Source organism: Tachysurus vachellii, chromosome 5 (genome assembly GCF_030014155.1).
Source record: "Tachysurus vachellii isolate PV-2020 chromosome 5, HZAU_Pvac_v1, whole genome shotgun sequence".
Taxonomy (NCBI): Eukaryota; Metazoa; Chordata; class Actinopteri; order Siluriformes; family Bagridae; genus Tachysurus; species Tachysurus vachellii.
Genome location: NC_083464.1, coordinates 31,442,871 through 31,466,694, shown reverse-complemented (window position 1 = coordinate 31,466,694; position 23,824 = coordinate 31,442,871). Strand labels below are relative to the sequence as shown.

General features: G+C 41.5%; 2 protein-coding genes across 5 annotated transcripts in view; both read right to left on the bottom strand.

Moving 5' to 3' along the window:
- Positions 1–360: 360 nt before the first annotated feature.
- Positions 361–20,829, bottom strand: LOC132846448 (glycogen debranching enzyme-like). The gene is made up of 33 exons (XM_060871190.1): positions 20,733–20,829; positions 20,030–20,240; positions 19,743–19,912; positions 19,380–19,583; positions 13,449–13,630; positions 13,177–13,288; positions 12,975–13,101; positions 11,945–12,047; positions 11,762–11,859; positions 11,524–11,663; positions 11,133–11,320; positions 10,885–11,008; positions 9,624–9,787; positions 9,438–9,539; positions 9,116–9,271; positions 8,844–8,994; positions 8,620–8,744; positions 7,610–7,722; positions 7,306–7,440; positions 7,068–7,198; positions 6,844–6,980; positions 6,616–6,749; positions 5,479–5,654; positions 4,999–5,101; positions 4,462–4,687; positions 3,830–3,941; positions 3,287–3,422; positions 3,082–3,194; positions 2,748–2,959; positions 1,859–1,956; positions 1,672–1,759; positions 1,435–1,568; positions 361–1,343 (listed from the first exon to the last, which is right to left on the bottom strand). The coding sequence occupies exons 1-33, from the start codon at positions 20,806–20,808 to the stop codon at positions 1,208–1,210; spliced, it is 4,617 nt and encodes a 1,538-aa protein (XP_060727173.1). The 5' UTR covers positions 20,809–20,829; the 3' UTR covers positions 361–1,207.
- A 1,718-nt stretch (positions 20,830–22,547) lies between these two features.
- rab11fip3 (RAB11 family interacting protein 3 (class II)) overlaps positions 22,548–23,824 on the bottom strand; it is a 32,435-nt gene continuing 31,158 nt past the window's right edge. For all 4 annotated transcript variants that reach the window (XM_060871186.1, XM_060871188.1, XM_060871187.1 and 1 more), the window contains one exon: positions 22,548–23,824. This exon is cut by the window's right edge and continues 1,555 nt beyond it. The gene's annotated coding sequence lies outside the window, so the exon portion shown is untranslated.

Here is a 23,824-nt window from a genome sequence, read left to right as displayed (position 1 = left end):
TATAAATCCAGTTGGATAAAAACCAAGGACTCTAATTTATTCTGCATCAGTAAAGTAAGTTACACACAGTTGAACTGTTGCACATGTACACACCTTTTGTTAATTAGTGACAAATCCTGCAATCATTCACGAGAAGATTTCACAATATTCAGATTTCACAAATTCTAAAAATTTACATTATTAAGTTGAAACAGATAAATATTAATTAAAATAATTAAAATCCCTCTAGTGGCCAAAGAGGGAATTGTACCTGAAGACAGTGACACCTTTTTATTTTATATTGTAGGTGCTTCTCAAAGCTGTTACTATAGAAACACTATTTACAGAGATGTAAATTTTTTCTTGTGTATAGTTATGTATGTATTTATTTTTGGTATGATTATTATGAATATTATAATAATACAGACTGTACAGTTTCTGTTTTCTTTTCACACTTTTTTTTTTATTACATTTTCTTATATAACTTAAAAATGGTAACAGACTGTAGACACTGTTTCTGATGTGACTGACAAAGAAGTAAGAAAGTTATAAGCATTTTGCCCGATGTCATGTATTCACTTCCCCACAAGGTGGCAGCAAATAGTAGACAAACAGCCAAGCTAAATTCCTTCTAGGTCAAAATTTCTCAATTCAGGATGTAATGCTCATTATAATCACAGATGACATCATTATATCTTCTGACCATAAAGATCCTCTTGAGGGAACAAACAAGCTTGAACAAAAATCCCCAAAAAAACCAGTAAATTTTGGTTCAAGTGTTTGTTTTACGTTATCTTCAATGTATCCTGCCCACTGTGAACGAAAGCGTATGGCTTTATGTTTAACCCAGAAAAACAAACCACACATATGCTCTTCTCTTCTGTTTGCACTGATAATGAGGAGCTATGACTTTAAGGTGGTGTAATATATATATATATATATATATATATATATATATATATATATATATATATATATATATATATATATATATATATATATATGAGGAGCATCAACATTAAAGGTAATGGACCATTTTTGCTTACTTTTGCAAAAAAGATACAAGGAAATTTATGGAAACACTTGTATGTTAAAATCTGTATAAATGAGGAATAAACCGATGTCTAGACATGTACAGATAAATCCTTAAACATTAAATAAGGAAATTAAGGAACAGAAAAAGAGTCCAAAAACAACAACCCTGCTGTTAAGTAGAAAAACAACAAATCTACAAGTCCTCAGGATTATAAAGATCGTACAGCACTTCCAGAATCGTGCCAATGGACCAGGCTTGTGTCTCACAGCTGAAAGGGCAATGCTGTCCGTTCTCATTGGTCAGCTCGGGTAAACCTTTCCAGGGAGATCTAGAATACACAAAAATAGACTACTTATACATTCGGCTTTTCCTAACAATGCTTGAGATGTACGGTATGCTGAAGAGCTCTCTCAGCGTACCTTTCCAAGTGGACGATATGCCTGGAGAGAATGTTCCTGATCAGAATCACAGTCTGATTGTATACTTCATGGCCCATCTGCTTGGCAAAGTGTAGTTTGGCTCTAAGGAAGTAACTGACCAGCCAAATCCACTCCTGGCAAAGATGTGGACAAAACACAGTACGGAAAAAAAGAATGAATATATTTATTATTAATATTCTTTCATGTTCTGTTAAAGGTGGTAGGACGCGGACATACGGGTCCTTGGTGGTAATTGAAGCCTTTGGCGATGTTGTAGTTGTTGTTGTCCAGGGCCTTGTCATAGATGCCACAGTAAACCATGTCACTGTAAAATGTGGAATTATGAACTTTTGAGTTATAATAATCTTTCCAGAGACTTTGTACACATTGTATTTGTGATTATATACCGTATAAATTCACTCACTCTGGATCTAATGTCTTTATTCCCAATGGCCCAAGCAGTTTCTTCTCAGCAGTCTCCAAAGCTGACCATGCTTTATCCAGTGTAAACAGCTCAGGAGCCTGAAACAAAGAGATTAATGTAGACTACTCATATAACCAGAACTATGTCTCCAGTGGGGCCTTAAGTACAGTATATGGCCACATTAACTGAGACTGCAGATGGGTTTCGGTGCCATTCATTCATCCATTCAACTATCTATTCGACTATCCCATTATTACTATTATCCATTATACAATCCACCCATTTCATCAGCTATCCTTCAATCCATTCAACCATTAATTCAGCCATTCTATCATCCATTTATCCATTCAGCTGTCCATCCAACCACACATCTTCTACCGCTTATCCGAACTACCTTGGGTCACGGGGATCTCAGGCGTCATCGGGCATCAAGGCAGGATACACCCTGGACGGAGTGCCAACCCATCACAGGGCACACACACACACTCTCATTCACTCACGCAATCACACACTACGGACAATTTTCCAGAGATGCCAATCAACCTACCATGCATGTCTTTGGACCGGGGGAGGAAACCGGAGTACCCGGAGGAAACCCCCGAGGCACGGGGAGAACATGCAAACTCCACACACACAAGGCGGAGGTGGGAATCGAACCCCCAACCCTGGAGGTGTGAGGCGAACGTGCTAACCACTAAGCCACCGTGACCCCCTCATCAACAAATTAAAAATTGTAATTTTTCTGGTAAATTGGGACCTGATATTTGAGGAAACTTCAAAGTGGTAAAGGTAATTCTGCCCAGACCACAGCCATTACTGATTACATCACAGCCCTAAGTGTGTTATTTCTTACCTAAATGAATTTTTAAAGCCCATTGTATGTACTTACCACCACCATGGCGACTGTGAAATTGGGCCGGAGCTGATAGTCGCACCAGGGACTGGAGGCACCATAGGTGTCTTTGTAAATGCCTCTTTTGTGCACTAACTCTGGATGATTTTCATGTTTTTCCTCTGGATCAGGTGACACATAGAACTTCTTCTCAAAGTTATCTTGGATCCTGCGGTTCCACTCTTCGTAAGACATTGTCTGAGTTTCACCTGAATGAAGGTGAAGTGTAGGTTAATGTCCATTATTAGGTCAACAATATTTCCCTTTGACTCTCCTAATAAGCGTAACGCGAGTTCAATTGTTTCAGGATATAATATTAGAAAAGACCTACCATCCCTCCAGATACTGACGGAAGAGTAAGGGAAGTGACCGCTTTGATTCAAACGGGTCAGCCAGCGCACAGTGGACTTGCAAAGACCCACAATCTCCACTGCAGTGCCATCTCTGAAATAAATAAATAAATAAATAAAAACAGGCCACTTCATTTTTACATTCATTATTGACTTAATAGAAGGACAGAAGAACAGCTGCAGTACCTGGGTGTTGCTGGTATCCCACGATTCCCTGCTTTTTCGCTCTCACCCATTTTGTCCATCCATGTCCCACAGTTAAATCGATTCCCCCCATAAACAAACCCTGTTTCTGGGTCGACTTTTGCGTGGACGTTAAATCCTGTAAATTATAAATGGAGGTGGAGCTGATGGTAGAGTGGAAATATTCCACCGTACAAAGAAATTGTACAATAGTTTTCACATTTCCTTTTATCTTGTCCAGCAGATACTGCTTAATAATATTTAAAAGTGTCGTTGACTTCTTTTTTCGATTCTGATTGGTCAGAAAATGTTGATTAATTTACTTCTGACTGCAAGTGAAGTTTACTGTAAGGAGAGGTGCGTTTAGTATTTTTGGAAGGAGAGTCTCCAGTGTTTATACAGTAGGTGTTGGACTGTAGGTAATCACTTGCACGTCACCGTGGTACTAAAGGATTAAAACCTTAGTCATGGTCAAAAAGAATTTTATTCCTTACTAATCTGGCAGATTTACAAGGCCATTTAAATAATTATAAAAACTTGCCTGACCTTCATCTCTCATGTTGCAGTCGATCTGTGGCCCAGCGTACCGCTCTCTGAATTCGATGCCTTGAGCATGGCGCTGCATTGACTCCTGGATGACATCGTACAGAGGCTGGTCCTGGGATAATTAAAATGCATTATTATTATTAGTAGGGGGCACGGTGGCTTAGTGGTTAGCACGTTCGCCTCACACCTCCAGGGATGGGGTTCGATTCCCACCTCCACCTTGTGTGTGTGGAGTTTGCATGTTCTCCCTGTGCCTCGGGGGTTTCCTCCGGGTACTCCGGTTTCCTCCCCCGGTCCAAAGACATGCACGGTAGGTTGATTGTCATCTCTGGAAAATTGTCCGTAGTGTGTGATTGTGTGAGTGAATGAGAGTGTGTGTGTGTGCCCTGTGATGGGTTGGCACTCCGTCCAGGGTGTATCCTGCCTTGATGCCCGATGACGCCTGAGATAGGCACAGGCTCCCCGTGACCCGAGGTAGTTTGGATAAGCGGTAGAAGGTAGGTGAGTGAGTGAGTGAGTGAGTGAGTATTATTATTAGTAGTACTAGTAGTCACAGTCCCCACACTTACAAAATAATTATTTAATATAATTCAAAATCTAAACATTATTACAAACAATTCCCATGCTCTTACCACAGTGCCTGCAGGTTGGGGTTCAGAATCATCTGTAGGGTACATGCGCGACACGTGGCATGATAAAATGTCCACACCATTGGGGACTATAGTGCAGTAGTCCTGGATACACTGCAGCCACCACCACACGGCATCCCTGCAGTTGTACCGAGCCTTTGTGCCTTCACCAAGCAAGTTGGGGATCAATCCATGTCTCAGAGTACCAGCAAAGGACAGGATAATATTCCTGAAATGATTGTTTATGTAATAAAGACTTGTTGCAATACAGGGGGTTGCAAAGTTATGATATTAGCACCGATGTAGCCACACAGTGACAAAGGATGCAGCACAACCAATGTTAGGAAATATTCTTCTACAAGTAGCTTGGAATAAAGTACCAAAATGGACAAAAGTTCAAAATATTACAGTACATCCAGCAGTAAGTCTTACAACTATAACTCACACTATATTATTGACTCAGGTCCTAAGACATCTCACAAGCCTTAACCTTCTTGGTTAAGTATTTGTTGGACCTGTATTTGGTGGGTTGAAGTATACCTTGCCTCTGTATGTCTTCCAGTGACCAGCATGAGGCCACGCAGGGCTATGAATGTGTCTCGACCCCAACAGCGAAAAATTCCAGATGAAAAATGAGGCAAACCTGTATAAGGAAATCCAAAATTCAGACAGCTTAAATTTCACAGAATACACAATGGTCTTGTTTCCATTGCTTTTGAGTATTAAAGGTGAGGTCTCCAATTTTTGAGAAATGTTTCGGGCCAAAAAATAAACAAAAAACAAAACAAACTTGTAGCCAATGAGCAGAAAGGGACGGGTTTTAAAACAAACACGCCCCTAACCCAAATGGGTACCTCATTAGTTGCCTGGGTTGGGTATGTACTGTATGTGTGGGCGGAGCTATCAATACAGGGGTGGGACCCATTTGGGTTAGGGGCGTGTTTGTTTTGGTGATTTCAAATGTCGACATTGGCTTTCAAACATCAGAGACCCCACCTTTAAGTTATTAGGTCATGATACCTGCAGCCACTGACACACAGCACTGCTCGTTCTGCTTAGTGATGTTGTTGAGGTGATATGGGACATCCTGCAGGGCAGGAGAAAGAGCAGGGAGAGCAGGCACAGGGCCCACACCACACATTTGCACTGAGCCTAGTGCCAACTGCTTCACCAGGGTTGAGCCAACTCTCACAAAGCTGTAAGTTTAACAAAGGCAATCAGACTAAACAGTACACAGACATTCCAAAGCACCTTCTGCTTCTCCCTTTTGTTGGTGTTTAGATAAATGGGTTGATAATGCTGGATGACTGACCAGGTTTGTGGGTGTACTCATGATTGGGTGAATGGAAGAACGGATGGATGTTTCAGGTTGGGAGGGAGGTATGTCAGATTAGAGTGTGGGTTGGAGAGTCAGTGGTAGTTGGATGCTTAGATGATGGTTAGATAGGTATGTGAGTGGATAGCTAGATGTATGGATGGATGGATGGTTGGATGGATGGATGGATGGATGGATGGCTAGATGGATGGATGGACGGATAGCTAGATGGATGGATGGACGGATAGCTAGATGGATGGATGGATGGATGGATGGATGGATGGATGGCTAGATGGATGGATGGACGAATGGCTAGATGGATGGATGGATGGATGGATGGCTAGATGGATGGATGGATGGATGGATGGATGGATGGATGGATGGATGGACGAATGGCTAGATGGATGGATGGATAGATGGATGGATAGTTTGTTGGGAATTTGCTGATTGGTAGGTGGGATAGTATGTGGGATAGATTAGTAGGTGGGATGGATGGATGAATGAATGAATGAATGGTAGGTGAGTTGACTGTTTTGTAGGTCAGTAGGTTTGTCAGTCAATGGTGGGTGGTCAAGTGGATGGATGGATGAATTTAAGGATGGATGGAGGAATAGGTGGATGGATGGATGGATGGATGGATGCAAACTATTTCGGTCACATACAAGAAAATCAGATTGCCGAAACCACCACTGAGGGGTGAAGCCTGAAGTAGAGACCAATATAACAAACAAATAGAAAATAAGTAAAATAAATAATCTTAAAATGCTAAAAATACAATAAATAAATAATTGTGCTGCTAATAATAAGGGGAAAAAAGTAGAAAACAAGTATTTAGGACAAACCTTGACATATTATTAAAGACAACGTCAACAGCTGTAGTGTAAGCCCCAGCAACGATGGCATCAAAATAACATGGAATGAGGTAGCGTGGGATTCTTTTTAGATAGGCGAAAACAGCATGAAACCATTTCCCAACCTAAGACAGTCAGAGAATATTAGAGCAAGTGTTATAGACAATCGTTTTCAGAAGAGTACAATGACGGACAAGTGAAGAAGCTTTTGAGCTTTACCTCTTTTAGCGCACCTTCTTTATTCATGAGACGAGAGCTAATATAGTCAAGCATCCAGTCACCTTGCCTCAGGTTGTTGCAAAACGGGTGGCCGAGGTCATTCTTGGGCCGAATGTCGGAAAGCACTGACATGAACCCTGTGGAAAGAAATAAAGTTTTGTATTTCAGTAGAAATAGAGAGCTTAAGCTCACAAAGACTTAAGTTGTAAACTCGTTCACAGTACCTTGAAGGCCTGCATACTTTAGAGACATCCAGGATGGGATATGGTAGCATCCGCCACCGTCTTCACACTCCTCGTCATTGCAGCGGAATAGCAAGACATTCAGCTCGGCCAAGGACAGTTTGGAGACGAGGCTTTAGTGTAGAAAGATAATTCAATTACAATCTGTGCAACAACAATTAATTGTAGTCCAAAAAAAAACAGTTTAATCCAAAATAAAAAATTAATTTAGTATGCTTACAATTCCAGGGATATTTTCAGGATGCTAGGAACATTAGGGTCAGTCAGACTGCCCAATTTGTACATGCGATTAAACTGACAGAGTTGAGTACGCAGGAAGCCAACCAAGTCCCGAGATTTTGGGTCCAGACTCACCCTGAACAAGGGTAGCTACATGTCATTGACGGAATAGTGATTAAAGCTCTGTACCAAAAGTTGGCCTTAGTAACCTTCATGGTTCATGTCAATACAGTGCATACATACATATGATGCAGTGTTCTGTAGATATATAGATTCTGTAGTCAGTATTAGATGTATGTGTTTACCTGAAAGCAATCACGCTGCCTGGACTGAGACGATCAAAAATGATCTCATGGACAAACTCGTTGCCACCATTTCTTGTGGCATCTCCTTGTTTCACAACTTGGCTCTCCTTAAGCTGTTAAAACAAATAAACAGAAATCCACAGAAATAAGATTCTCTGTCATTTTCTGCTGTTCCTGTTCTTAAAATTCTCTCAATCAATATTTAGTTCATGCTTAGTTTGTTTATAGAATAAAATTACCCTACAATCTAAATGACGGTAAAAACTACCCATTTTACACACCTGTGAGCGACAGCTGGGTGTCATCGACATATATGTGAAAGCCTACATTTATTTTTAAATTCTATATCTAATATAGAATAAAAGAAGACAAGTAGGGACCTGAAACAGAACAGAACACTTTTATAGGTGTTTATAATGTGCCCTATTTCATGCCCTATTTCTGTCATTCATTCATTCAATCATCTTCTACCGCTTATCCGAACTACCTCGGGTCACGGGGAGCCTGTGCCTATCTCAGGCGTCATCGGGCATCAAGGCAGGATACACCCTGGACGGAGTGCCAACCCATCACAGGGCACACACACACACTCTCATTCACTCACGCAATCACACACTACGGACAATTTTCCAGAGATGCCAATCAACCTACCATGCATGTCTTTGGACCGGGGGAGGAAACCGGAGTACCCGGAGGAAACCCCCGAGGCACGGGGAGAACATGCAAACTCCACACACACAAGGCGGAGGCGGGAATCGAACCCCCAACCCTGGAGGTGTGAGGTGAACGTGCTAACCACTAAGTCACCGTGCCCCCTATTTCTGTCATGTGTCATATATTTTTATGCTGTTACACTAGTTCTAATTATTATTGCTTACTACTGTTTACAGCTCCAGGCATCTGAAACTATTTATTAGTCATTACAGCATGCTGTATTTTCCAGCTGATCTAACAGTTTAGTGACCTCCTGCCAAAGGGGTTGCTGTCTTGGTCACTCAGGCTCAGATTACCTGGAGGTGTTCCTTGAGCTCCACCGTGTACTCAGGCATGCCGTTTATGCACTTCTCATCTTTCACATAGGGGCCAGAGTCTCTCTCCACTGTTTGTGCCTCCAGGATCACCTCATCTATCTGGCCTATACAGTAACAGTGTGTGCATCACATCGTACAATTATGATTTATCATTAAATTTCCAAAATGCAAACTTGTCTGATGTAGATTGATGGTATTCAGACCTGGTATGAACATGGGAGACACTCTTTCATTATAGTGGTGTGTTTTGGGGTTTTTGAATGCTGTTCTAGACACAGTCACCACAGACTGGTGTGTGCTTGGACAGTGCCTGGTTACAGCCACAATGTCTTCATCCAGCTGGTCTACATAAACCTACAACACACACAAATCGACATATACATAAATGGTCGTACAAAAAAGTATACAATTTTCTCATTTTTAATTTTCCAAATTACAAATCTCAGCTTGTTTAGGTCTTAAGTGTCATGCAGACCTGTGTGAAACCCTTCTCAGCCAGTTCATGGTGAAGCCTGTTGAGTGCCAGTTTTCCTGCCAGGATGCCTGACTGGAGGTTCACCTCCCCAGGAGATGGAGGTGTGGCGTCTGAGTTCCATCTCGAGTACAAACGCTCCTCTGTGATTACTGAAATCTAATGCAATATAATTATGTAGAAAGATTAAACATAAAAACTAGCCATAGACCCGACACTCGAAATACTGATCTCGTTTTCGATTTTAAAACTAAAATAACACTCAATTCAGTTATCAAGTTTGATGGGGTACCTATTAGCAAGTAGAGTTTGCTATGCTTGTTACCTGATGAGGAACGAGTTCATCATATCCTCTGGTACTTCCTGTGGCACAACATGCCATAGACACAATTGCAGAGCTAGGAAGGCAGTCGGACACAGACCGAACCTTTAACAAATGCAAATAAAGTGAACATTCACAAACAGATCTGTATTTTGCTTACCAACTCATGAAACCTCCTTCTTTACTAACCTGGACAGGACACTCATTGTCATGGCTAACGTCAAGGAACATAGCATGTGCTATGCCTGAAACCAAAGGTCTTAGTTTGGGTTGAAAGAAGGACCCAACAGGTTCTCCACCGAAGCGATACACCAGCCTGCCTTCCTCCTGACTGTCCACAGCGCTCATCGCCTCTGGTGAAAAACACAGTCAAAGTCAGTGGACAGTTCAGGATGGTCAACTATCTAGAGTTCTCTTCAGTCGATGGTACGATGGCCAGCTATTTCATGATTTGGTAACTGAACTCTAATGAAAGATACTGAAGAAATTGTAGATATCTAATAGCTTTGCTGACCACTGGCATTACTATAAGTTGTTAACAAAGGGGTTTTCAATCCAGACCTTCAAAAGGGATTTCGGTGCCTTGCTCAAGGGCACCTCAGTCGTGGTATTGCCGGCCCGAGACTCGAACCCAGAACCTTAGGGTTAGGAGTCAAACTCTCTAACCATTAGGCCACGACTTCCCCCTAATATTATATGGTATTATACGGTATCCTGCAGATAGGCATTGTTCTCCATTTAGTTTCCTCTCTTTCATTCTTACTCTAGATGACAAAGGTAATGCCAAGGCGAGTCCTGATTCTATGTGAAGAGCTCAGCCTGCTAAATGATCCTCTGAAGCCAGGCAAAGCAGTAAGTTTAAAGCAAAGCTGAATGGAAATGAAAGCAGAAATGTAAAAGACATGCAAGGAGCATTAGCTCGAGAAGGTGTGCAAAATGGACTCAGTAGGCCCAGGAACCAGGGGGTTGCATGTGGAGACAAATTCATTCATTCATTCATTCATTCATTTTCTACCGCTTATCCGAACTACCTCGGGTCACGGGGAGCCTGTGCCTATCTCAGGCGTCATCGGGCATCAAGGCAGGATACACCCTGGACGGAGTGCCAACCCATCGCAGGGCACACACACACACTCTCATTCACTCACACAATCACACACTACGGACAATTTTCCAGAGATGCCAATCAACCTACCATGCATGTCTTTGGACCGGGGGAGGAAACCGGAGTACCCGGAGGAAACCCCCGAGGCACAGGGAGACCATGCAAACTCCACACACACAAGGTGGAGGTGGGAATCGAACCCCCAACCCTGGAGGTGTGAGGCGAACGTGCTAAACACTAAGCCACCGTGCCCCCCTGGTGACAAATTATAACATTAAAATTGCATAACTACAATCAGTTGAACTTGATCCATATAGCAAGTTCTTTCCCAGAATTTTGCAGTACCTCTGATAAGACTTGTTATCCCCAGACGGTTGACAAAGGTATTGTCTAGTTGGTCACTGCCTGTAAAGAGCTCAGCTATCACGTACAGGTTGGGTCGGACTGCCCTGGCAGCGGCTAACATTGCCTAGAACATAAGGTGAATTCCAATACAGTGCTTGATTTTGTTAGACTCATCGGTTTAACACCTTTAGATTTCATCATGTGAAATATCTCAGAGAATTAAGTAGGAATTTATAAAAATATCCCACCTCAGCCACATGTAGAGGTGTGGAATGGCAATTATCCAAACGTAAACCACAGAAGTGTTTGGCAGTTATCTCTGTGTACGTCTTCATGTGGTCCCACAGATATGGACAGTCCTCAGGTTTGTTGCCATAGCGGAGCTTCACACTGTCACCCCAGCAGACTAGTTCTCTCCTCAAGTAGACATTAGAGCCTGGTGAAAGAAAGAATGAACAAATTCAATTAGATGACCATGTGTAAAACACCGATCTAGACCAATTTGTCCAGTTTCACGGGGCATTGGTGATCTCCAAGACTTGATTAAATGCTAGAGTGGTATTCAAGTGCAAAAATACAACTAGATGTTCCTTTGGATCAGTTTTGGTCATTTTGTTCAAACAAAAATGAGAAACCCACCTGGTTCTGCAAAGTTCCTGAGGGGGTCATCTGCCATCACCCATCCATTGTGAGCTTGGAGCTGACACGCATCACCTGCATTCTGAAGAAGCAGTTCCTCCTTCTCCATTGACATGTCCTCAAATGGGAAAGTGAAATATCTGCATTGAAAAAAAAAAAAATAGAATCATTTAAGATTTTTTTTTAAATGTTAGTTAAAGTTCAGTGTCTTTATATATCGAGCATAACAAACCTTTACCTCTGAACCAAAGGATGTTTTTTGGACACCGAGCCAAGTTTGGGACCGTTTTTGGCGAGACGCTCATATCTCACAGTCTCCACTATGCAGTCTACAGCCTGAGTATAAACACCAGGGGGTCGTGTTCATCAATTGTATCATCAGTTTTTTTTAAGGATTTAAAAAGTGTGAACAGGGACAGACCTTCTCATGATGGCTGTGCATTTCCTTATAGCACTCCAAGTTCAATTTCTCCAAACTCTTCTTGAACATATCACAGCATACTTGTATCGCTGATAGGCTGTTCCTGTCGATTAGTAAAAAGAGCTTATATTTTATTTAAGGAAATGTACAAGTTCAGTCAAATCTAAACTTCAATATCCTGAACATATTTAAACAAAATTATACCTCTGCAATATATCGTCGCTGTCAGACGGAATCCTCGTATCTCCAAAACCGTTATTTTTCAGGACATTAAAAAAACGCCGTACCTTATCTGCAGTGCACAGGGTTTAGTCCGCGTTACAGTGGATTGTCTTGCGCTAAATTCCTGTCCTCAGACGAGCACCAGAACTAGCGGGGGTCAAGATTTTTTTTCTTTGAGCCCAGTGTTTTGAAGACATTTACCTCAGAAGACGTGTTGATTCGTTGCGACTCTTCTTGAGGAGAAATATGCCGTGAAGCTCTCCCACGGAGTGAGGAAGAGGTGGACAGTTGAAGTGTCCAATGGAGTTATGAGATTTGCGCTCAAGCTATTTTCAAGACTTTAGATTGTTTAATAACTTGTAAAAATAACAGACCCACGTGGGGACTGACCAATAGCATCCATATGTGAAAAAATATGAAATTGACCAAATTTGGACATACGAGGTTTCCGACCCGACAGCGACGATATGTATATTTATGTAAGGCTATAGTATGTAATAGTATGTTTATGGACATGAATGTAATTGAATATGACTGTTTGAATTGAATATTTCTTTCCTTCTCGAAAGAAACTTTCTTCTCATCTTACACCAGAAAGAAATACTAAGGAGTACCATTTAGACCAATTAGTCTAATCTATTTTACAACTTCATGTCACCTTATGTTCATCAAGACATAAGGTGAGCATGGGACATTCATCTACACATATTAACGCATCTCCATGAGTGATTGGGAATCCTGTTCAATCGCAGTGTTCTTTGAGTACTGATCCTTGAGGAACTGGCACATTTTAGTTCAGAGAACTTACGTGTGCCTGCCAAACATGTCCAGCGCCACCTTCATGTCCACTGTGTTGCCAAAGCGTTTGAACTCTGGGTCCTGTATGATCTTCAGCTTCTGTCCTTTCTTCATTTCTGTCCCAGCAGGTTTACCATCTGTGGTACAAGAACACAAGTTAGAATTACATCCTGAGCTTTTACAATGCAAGAGTACAGCGTTGAAACACTCACTGGTCTGCAGAAGTTTATTAAACTGCTCTATGGCTTGTTCAACATTGACCTGGAGAAACTCCCAGAGCCTCAATTGAGGAAAAACCTCCTTCCAGAGAAGTTCACGAAGTGTCTAGAGAAAGAAAGAGAGTGTGACTCAGTTATCAGTTGACTCATATGACTCAGTTATTGAACTCAAAATCACTATGGTTATATAATATAAGAATAATTATACTAGGTTATGGTCAGCAAATCTTGACAGACCGTAATTGTTCTCCGTAATCCAAACTCACACTGAGCTTCTTTTCATCCTCAACCAGAGCTGGTAGGCCTCTGTCACTGTATTTTCCGTTTGCAATGTCACAGCCGAAGTGCCAGAGAGCTCGATCCAGTATCCAGGCTGGCTTTAAGTGAGGAGAATTCGCCAGGTTGTAGCCACATTCAGGGTGAAGACTGAGCCATTTACTGTTAACTGCTACTCAGAAGAAGAAGAAGAAGAAGAAGAAGAAGGGGGAAAAAAAGCAATTTATATGAATAAGACAATAAAAAAGATCTAATATAAATCTATATTTGACTATACACTCGCTGGCCTCTTTAATAAGAACTTTCAAACAACCAATCAGATCACAGATCTGAGATCACAAAACTTCTGAGATCACAAAACTCAGGACTTCTGGTAGTTCCCAGAATATCTAAGTCTACTAAAGGTGGTAGACGTTTTCTTATTTAGCTCCCAAACTCTGGAATAGTCTTCCTGATAGTGTTCGGGGCTCAGACACACTTTCTCAGTTTAAATGTAGATTAAAAACTCATCTCTTTAGTCAGACGTACACATAATACATCCCATAATATTGTGCTCTATTACATCAGACTTGCACATTTTTATGAACAGCAGATATGTTAATCCCTCTACACTGCTTCTCTCTTTCTACCATCCCGAGACACCCAGACATTATACCAGCTCAGATCGTCTTCCGTGCGATGAAGATCTCGGACCTCCACTGAGACGAGGCTGTGAGAATCCTGAGACATCTACAGACTCCAGTTGGACTCTGTGATACTAAAAGGAGATCTGAACTCCATGTGATCTTTTACACCAATACAGGATTTGTTTGACTGTATATTTATAATCAGACCCCCAGTGTCACCCATATGAGGATGAGGTTCCCCTTTGAGTCTGGTTCCTCTCAAGGTTTCTTCCTTACCAACTTAAGGGAGTTTTTCCTTGCCACTGCTGCCTGAGTCATCTCAGACTTGCTCATTGGGGATAAACACATATACATACATACTGTGAACTATATATATCTTGAATTTTTATTATATTAATTATGTCGCTTTTTAGAAGCCAACATTCTGTTTTCCTACAGTATTTCAGCTTAGACAAAAATGTATAAAATTTAATGCGGCCTAGAGCTTTCGAGCCACATTCGGATATGTTGTAGACGCTGGTCTGAAGTTTGTTGCTATGACTTTTCTAAGCGATCCGAGTACCGGTACTTCCGGTACCGGGTCTCAAAATGGCCTTTTTTCCCATAGACTCCCATTATAAACTTTGGAGGTTTATAACTCGGCAAACTTTTGAACTATCTACACCAAACTCGACCAGCTCCTTTAGGGTGATACTCTGAACAAAGGTTTAAATTGGTGTACCGACTGGCCTTTCGGTTGTCCCGCAGCCCCGCCCCCAATATATGCAAAATCAAAAAACTTTTTACAACATGGACATGTGACATATCAAAACACTCAGAACAATGAGGGGAACTTCCTCACGTGTATTCTGATGACGTTACGTGACGTCACGTGATGTCACGTGAAAATCAAAAATTAGCACAACATGGATAAGTGACATATCAAAACAATCAGCCCAATTTGCGGAACTTCCTCAGGAGTATTTGGATGATGTCACATGCTTGTCTCCGCTTACCTCCAAATGTTTTGGCAACCTAGCTTTCTGTCCACTTGCCTCCAAAAGCAACACTAACCCTTATGTCCACTTGCCTCCAAAAAGCACCATCCCTTGCGAATACTTGCATCGTCAAAGCCAACATCAAAGTTTGTCGTGACAAACCTTACAAATCTAGTTCTTTATATTTCTCCTTATGTTTACCTTCTGTTCTATGTTTATGTTCTGTAAAGCTGCTTTGAGACAATGTCCATTGTAAAAAGCGCTATACAAATAAACTTGAATTGAATCATAGAAGCACAATATTATCACTCAAAGGACCAATCAAACGACATGCTGCAATTAAACTAAACGGTGAAAGACTGGAAAAATGCAGTCAATTGACTGTCCAGTTCTGTTGACATGGTGCCAACTGAAATATCTGATTATTTGATCAGCAGTTTCTGAAACACTCAGTCCGTCACATCTGTCGCCGGTAACAACGTCATTAACAAATCACTGAGATTTTTCCCTTTTGTGATGTTTGAAGTAAATCTGAACTGAAGCTGTGTGACTTTACTTAGCATAAGTTCATACATTCATATACCATCTACCATTTTAGATCTACACAGAGGATAACCATTAATCCTCGGTGGTGTTGAATTTCAGGATGAGGGCAAGTGAGTGTCCTTGTGAACGCTGGGTTTGACACGTCTCACAGTCCTTTTTAAACCACTATACTGATTAACCTTAGAGAAAACTATTATTATTATTATTATTATTATGTATGTATCATTCAAGACCATTTTAAACCCGCCGACACTTTTGATGAGTTTTACTTATCTAAGTTAGTTTCTCTTGTGTTCAAACGTCTTCTTCTGTTTGTTTCATTTTTCATTTTATGAATGTCAGTTTTTCTATTCGTGGTTCCTTACATGCTTCACAGAAGGATACGGTTCTTGTTTCTCACAGTATGCAATATGCGTAATCATTAGATTCATCTCTTATGAGGTTTAGCTTAAACATTTGTTTTAAAAGTCCTAATTTAACCCAACCAGCTATGTTTAAACAAGACTAGAATTAAACTAAACGGATGGGTAGCCCACCAGGAGCATGGCTGAAGATAAATACCTTTCTTAATATCGTCGCTGTCGGGCAGAAACCTCGTATGTCCAAATTTGGTCAATTTCATATTTTTTCACATATCGATGCTATTGGTCAGTCCCCACGTGGGTCTGTTATTTTTACAAGTGATTAACCAATCTAAAGTCTTGAAAATAGCTTGAGCGCAAATCTCATAACTCCATTGGACACTTCAACTGTCCACCTCTTCCTCACTCCGTGGGAGAGCTTCACGGCATATTTCTCCTCAAGAAGAGTCGCAACGAATCAACACGTCTTCTGAGGTAAATGTCTTCAAAACACTGGGCTCAAAGAAAAAAAAATCTTGACCCCCGCTAGTTCTGGTGCTCGTCTGAGGACAGGAATTTAGCGCAAGACAATCCACTGCAACGCTGACTAAACCCTGTGTACTGCAGATAAGGTACGGCGTTTTTTTAATTTCCTGAAAAATAACGGTTTTGGAGATACGAGGATTCCGCCTGACAGCGACGATATATTGAAACATATTGTGTTCTAGTTCTAGATGTTCTGCTTTAAAAGCAACAGTATGGGCCTTTTTACACCTGGTCACTTCATGTGTTTTTTGTGATCCGATAGCTATCCGATGGTAAAAAGACCAGGTCTAAATGCCCTCCGAAACGTTTTGGAGACGGATATAAATCCGACAGTACAAACCCCTTCAGGAGGTGGCTTGGGACGCGTTTCAGATGAAACTGGACAGGTGTAAATGAATGTGGTTGTTCAAGCCACATACGTCAGCGCTAAACTCCTCCCAAACGGAAGTACGTCACTCGCAGGTGACTCGCGAGTCGTGCATCGCGCCAGAAAGAAACATGTTTTCCCACCAGTGCTGGCTCCGATCTTTCACCCAAGTGTCTCGTTGGGTCTTAAAATGCACTGCTGCTGCCAGCGAAAATGCAGCAAACAGTAAATGCTGTTTTTTGTAGCAACCGCATGTGTTCCATTTCAATTACCCCATTTTGGGCGGGAGTAGAAAGATCGGATCGATATCCGAGTCGCCGAGACGTGTTTATGTGGCCTAATGTAAATGATACAGTTTTAACAAATCAGATAGCTATCGGATCAGAGACAACACATGAAGTGACCAGGTGTAAAAAGGCCCTATAACGTCTTTCTGAAAACTCCCACCACCAATTTACCTCCCACATTGATACTGACAGAGATTCGCTGTGATGACCTTGTAGGATAATACTCAGCATGGTATATAATGCCATTCATTTCTTTAATCAAAGTCCTATAATGATGGTCTGGGAAACTTTTTTTTTTACAAACATTTTTACTAACATTTTCTCTGTTAATTACTTCAATCTGGATCAGAGAGTGATGAAACATTACCCCAGTGTTGCCCCATTTGACCTTATCAGGAAAACATTTGCCAGCTACAGTACCAAAGTTCAGTGCTAAAGAACAAAAATTAAGAAATTTCATTCAGTTGGCCTGAAAGTCTTTCAGTCACTGGAGCCCAGAGATTTTGATGCTTTCTCACCACAGGTAATTTAAGTAAATATATTATCTATGCGGGGGTCACGGTGGCTTAGTGGTTAGCACGTTCGCCTCACACCTCCAGGGTTGGGGGTTCGATTCCCGCCTCCACCTTGTGTGTGTGGAGTTTGCATGTTCTCCCCGTGCCTCGGGGGTTTCCTCCGGGTACTCCGCTTTCCTCCCCCGGTCCAAAGACATGCATGGTAGGTTGATTGGCATCTCTGGAAAATTGTCCCTAGTGTGTGATTGCGTGAGTGAATAAGAGTGTGTGTGTGCGCCCTGTGATGGGTTGGCACTCCGTCCAGGGTGTATCCTGCCTTGACGCCCAATGACGCCTGAGGCTCCCCATGACCCGAGGTAGTTTGGATAAGCGGTAGAAGATGAATGAGTGAGTGAGAGAGTGAGAGAGTGAGAGCGTATTATCTATGCTGCCTTTATTGGACCATTGGATTAAAAGCTGCTTTGCAATGAAACAACAGGTTTTATGAAACAGGTATTATATATAAGTTATGATCGGTCCCCGGAAATTAATGATTGCAGAATTTCTTGTCTTTCATGGTGTGAGATAACAAAAAATACGTTCACTTTTTGACCTTTTCTACTTAGCAATCTAATTTCACTAGCATGGACCCACCAGTGTGCTCTTTAAGGCAGCAATTCCAGTTTGCATGTGTCTCCATTTAAGTTTGGATATCATTAAAAAAACTATAACAATGAAAAGTTCTGAACTATTTATAGAATCCTTTCTTCTATTTTTTTTTATGTCTACACAGGATTAAGATGTGAATGTGTACTGTATCCATATTGGACAACCTTGAACCTATAACGGTCAGAAACTATATCAAACCTGCTTAGCAAATAGCTAATGTGTGGTTAGACCTGCTGGAGGTTCTCAGGTGAGTGTCAGGACATCATAGGTACAAGTCAGAGTTTTTATGTAAAGTACAAGTGGACATTGACCTTCAGTCATACCAATATGACCAGGCAAGAGTGTGCTGCTTAAGCCCACTCAGGATTAAAGAGAGTTTTGTCATCCTCCCACCACATATAGAGGACAGAATGAAATACAGTAATGGCAGAGATAATGCCAAGCTCTACTTTTAGAGCCTGGCAGTATCAGTGAAATGTCAAAAGATCACACCATTGTCAAGCAGTAGCGGTTTGCTGGCCAGGAAGCCATAGTACCATGGTACTCCTGCTGCCGACTCACATCTGTCCTTTAAAACCTTTTGACCCATTTTCCCAAGAGATCATTCCATCAAGGCTTCAACCTACAGTATCAACAGCAACAGAGCTTCCAGAATGCTGAGAATGTTGATTAAGAATGATGCAACCAGGACATCTGCCACCGCAACACTTCTGCTCTGAGGTTGGTTCTGCATTGGCAGCAAACAGTTCAGTCTCTAACCAGTAGCTGAAAAGGTCAGGGGTTTTGCTCCTAGTGGATAAAATTTTTCCATGTAGTTGAGGAGACTGGTGAGAATTTGTTTACAAACCCTGGGTTGCAGGTCACTTGAAAGGGGGTTCTTGGAAGACTTTAAAGATTTATGTCCTCCAAGTCTGCTCCAAAGGTTTGCTTAATCAGTGTTGTTACAGTATGGTTGAGCGGCATCTAAATTATTATCTATTATAAGCATTTGTGTGTTATCTTCTCTGTTTAATCGTACCTTTGTTAAAATTTGGTCATTTAGATATTTTGATCATTTAGATTTTGTACCTGTATGGTTGTATACAACGTCTGTGATGCAAACCATGTTCCACTCTTTCCTGATCTTCTCGGTCAGGTTCCCCACATCGTTCCATGTGTAATTCTTTCCCGGAGGGGAGAAATCTGGGTTCAGCTCCAGCTGGTCAGCAATCGAGTAGCAGGAATGTGACTCACCCAACGTCTGCAGTGGCGTCAAGTGGATCATATTGTAACCTGACACAAAAAGAGCAGACTCTTTTGCCTATATCTTAGTTAGACACCCATGTTATGGCTCTAAATCCCACCAGGGAAATCGTTTCATATCAACAAACAATACTTTAGTATCATTAAAGCTCACATTTCAGCAGCTAGCTATGCTGTTCAGATACTCACCCGTTTCCTTGGACACTCTGAGTCGGTCTAGCCATTCGTCCAGTGGCCCGAGGCACTTAGCCAGGTAAGTCTGAGAGGTGATGCTATCCAAAGAGAGTACCTTCCTTTCATGGCCCACTCGTAGCACGGGGTCCACCACAAAATATCCACCACCATTTCTCTCTTCATCCCTGGAGGCAAAACAATAGATGATGGTAAAATGATACAGCCCTGTTTAAACTGCTTTCATTAAAATAAACATTTCAAATTACGGAATCTAATTCAAAATGGCACAATCCGACACTCACCCACATCCAAAATAATACTGGTACGATCCAGCAATCTCCAGGTCCAGTTTGCAATACTTGTCCGAGTCGACCTCCTTTCCACCGGGGAAGATCCATTCGAGGACACGGAATTCAGACCTGTTGAATGTTTGCCGTGGTGCAGGGTAATTGGTGTGAACGTGCACATTCTTCCCCTGCAAAGTCGGGCCCAGTCGGAACTGAAGCTCGAAGCCTGAAAGAAGCAAAGAAACATCAGTTTAAAAAAAAAGACAGAACACAAGTTGTTCAGCCTTAAGCTTACTTGACCTTGGTCTTACCCAAGTGCTTTGCCTAAAGATACTACAGTGTCTCGTACTATCTTGTACACGTGCTTGTACTATCTTGCTATTTATGGTCACCAATACAGCAATATAACCCCAACATATTTACACTTGTATGACACTTTTTACGTAGCCCATCTACGTAGAGTCGTACGACGTTAACAGACCCACATAGGAACAGAAAAGAAAATGTAAACAAAAACCAAAGCCTGCTGCTAAACCTGTAACTACGGGATAGGATATTCTGGTCCTCCTGAGCTTTAGTGCAAAAAAGACAGTCCTGCAGTAACTACTGAAAAGTAAGGAACAAACCTCAAGTTAATGAATGCATCTGTTGCAAAGAAAGCATTCAGAGGAACCTTTAGCATGCTGTTAGAAGTGCAGTAAGATTTTTTTGACCGTACCTTGCTCCAGGCGAAACAGAGTCTTCTCAGCTCTCTCCATGTCATTGAGCAGACTGGTCTGTCCACACCGGAGCATATCGTTCTTTTTTTAGGATGCCCTTTACCCGTAACCATGTGTCTGCAACCGCATGATAAAGCAGGACACACAAGGGAACAATGTTCTATGTGCTGATATTGGGAGACGTATACAGGGATATTGGGAGACGCTAAAATTAAATAAACAAGTCATAAATAATAATAATAATAATAACATTATTGGGGTCACGGTGGCTTAGTGGTTAGCACGTTCGCCTCACACCTCCAGGGTTGGGGGTTCGATTCCCACCTCCACCTTGTGTGTGTGGAGTTTGCATGTTCTCCCCGTGCCTCGGGGGTTTCCTCCGGGTACTCCGGTTTCCTCCCCCGGTCCAAAGACATGCATGGTAGGTTGATTGGCATCTCTGGAAAAATTGTCCGTAGTGTGTGATTGCGTGAGTGAATGAGAGTGTGTGTGTGTGTGCCATGTGATGGGTTGGCACTCCGTCCAGGGTGTATCCTGCCTTGATGCCCGATGACGCCTGAGATAGGCACAGGCTCCCCGTGACCCGAGGTAGTTTGGATAAGCGGTAGAAGATGAGTGAATGAATGAATAACATTATTTGTAATCGTTTTTATTCTTGGAAAAGATTTATTCCTTTTCCATTTAGATCATTTTACGTTCCTCATTTCACTAAAACTTAATAAACATGTCGCTTTCAATGTTTAAAGGTAATCGTAGTACGAGTTATAGTAAAATTAGACGTTATAGAAACAAACAACATAAATCTAGTTTTGTTTCTTTGTTCATTTGTTTGCCTTTAGTTCAAATCTTTCCATAGAATTTTCCTCCCAAAACAAGACAAAAACTGGTGATAACGTCCACGGTGATTCAGTTTAGTATGAAATAAATGTCAGGATATTCAGATGACGAGCTTCTGATTAGGGTTTGAATCACTTTACCAAGCTGCAACATCCCACTTATTCATTCATCAGTTGACGTGTTCAGCTTTAGCAGCCCTGCTGTATCCAGTGAGGTCATGCGTGTAGAGTGACCTGCTTTTGTCCTTGTAAATTTATTACACCTTGCGGGTTTCCTCTATGGTTTCGTGTCTGATACCTTCACCGTTAATGCATTGTATGGATGTGCGTTACATGATCATGAGTGTTAGACATGGGGAAGCCGGGGTCTAATGGTTAGAGAGTTTGACTCCTAACCCTAAGGTTGTGGGTTCGAGTCTCGGGCCGGCAATACCACAACTGAGGTGCCCTTGAGCAAGGCACCAAACCCCCCAAATGCTCCCCGGGCGCTGCAGCACAAATGGCTGCCCACTGCTCCGGGTGTGTGTGTGTGTGTGTGTGCACTTTGGATGGGTTAAATGCAGAGAACAAATGTCACGTCAAAAGAAAAAGAAAAGAAAAGTGTTTAAAGAGTCACTACACTTAAACGTCTCCTGTAACATGGACATTATTATTACAAGGCTTGGGTGAAGGATGATGGATAGGAAGGTGTGTGTTGGGTTAAAACCTGTTCTAATTGAGAGTACGGCATTGATTTAGTTTCACTATTTAAATACACTTTCACACACACACACACACACAATTATTAGTACAATAAGACCAGGTGTGTGACCAATTACTTACCTTCCTGAGCCCCCAATTCCACGTGATTTATTTATTTATTTTGTAAATGATTTTATCCAAGCACAAAGAAGATTAAGTCACATGACGAAATTCTAACTAAAAACATTTAAAACCCAAGTTAGCTTTGTAAGGAAAAAGAGGGGACGCCATAGAACGTAAGAGATATTATCACTTTATTGATTCCCATCTAGGCTCATTTCCTATTTTTATTGTTCACCTTTATACAATTACTCGAAAAAAATCTACAGGACCCTCAGACAGTAAGAGATACATCTTTGTGGGCCGTCTTTGAAAGGAAAAGAAATAAAAAACGAAACAAAAAAAAAACTTGCAGCAGAAGACAATACTGATATCTTAGTTTAACCTTCTATACACATCGTTTTTATATATATTGTTTTTTTTTTTACAACAAGAAGGTGTGATGTCTACGCGTAGCTAAAATTAGTTTCCACGACGTTCTAAGTGACTGGTGGAGCTCCTGCTCCTGCTTTGGAAGTTTTTGGAGTGTGCGAGTGCAGATTCACAAAAAAAAGTAGAACGCATATATACACAAATCATTCGGTATCTATATACATGTTAAGACGAGAGATAGAGAGAGAGTGAGAGAGAGAGAGAGAGAGAGAGAGAGAAAGAAAAAACGTCCCTCACACACACTCGTTAGCACATCAAGGATTCTTACAAGCGAAAGAAAGTCAAGAGTTCAAGAGCGTCTCTAATGTAGATCGCACAAACAGAAGGTGTCGATTCAGATATAGCAGGATATCACAGAGCAACTGATGGATGGATGAATGAATGACAGAAAGTTTGAAATAAGCTTAGCTGAAGAAAAAAATTAATTAATGAAAAAAATTCAAAATAAAATAAAAAGATAAAAAAAAAAAAAAAAGCTGCAGGAATAACTGTAGTGTCGAATCTGTGCAGGTGACGACGATCTCTCATATTCTTCACATGTCTAATCTATGGAGTAAGTCAAACGTCCAAGGTCAACAAGATGCGGTCTGATGTGAACAGTTCCGAATATGTTTGGGAAAAAAAAAGTGAAACACGATCGTGTTAGCGTCGTACTTTAAAACCGGGGCTTTTATCAAGGAGGAGGGGATTATGGACATCTACAAACAATCCAGCAATGAATCCAATTAAACATCTGTGAGGTGGCACCAAGCCGGCTGACAGGCTGAGGACAAGCTGAGGACAGGCAGAGGACAGGACACGGCCTTAAAAATACACATTTATGGATCTTGAACACTTCTGCGACAAAGAGAAGGAAAAAAAAAATAGCATTTCTGTTCCCTTCGTTTGAATTCATTTTCAAGCTCTGTAGTAACTGCGCCACCTGCTAGAGGGCGTCTTATAATCCGGAAAATATGGTGTTTTACGTTCGAGTGTAATACTGTACGTGAGCTCCTAAGTCAGGCTGCTGAGATCTTCATACA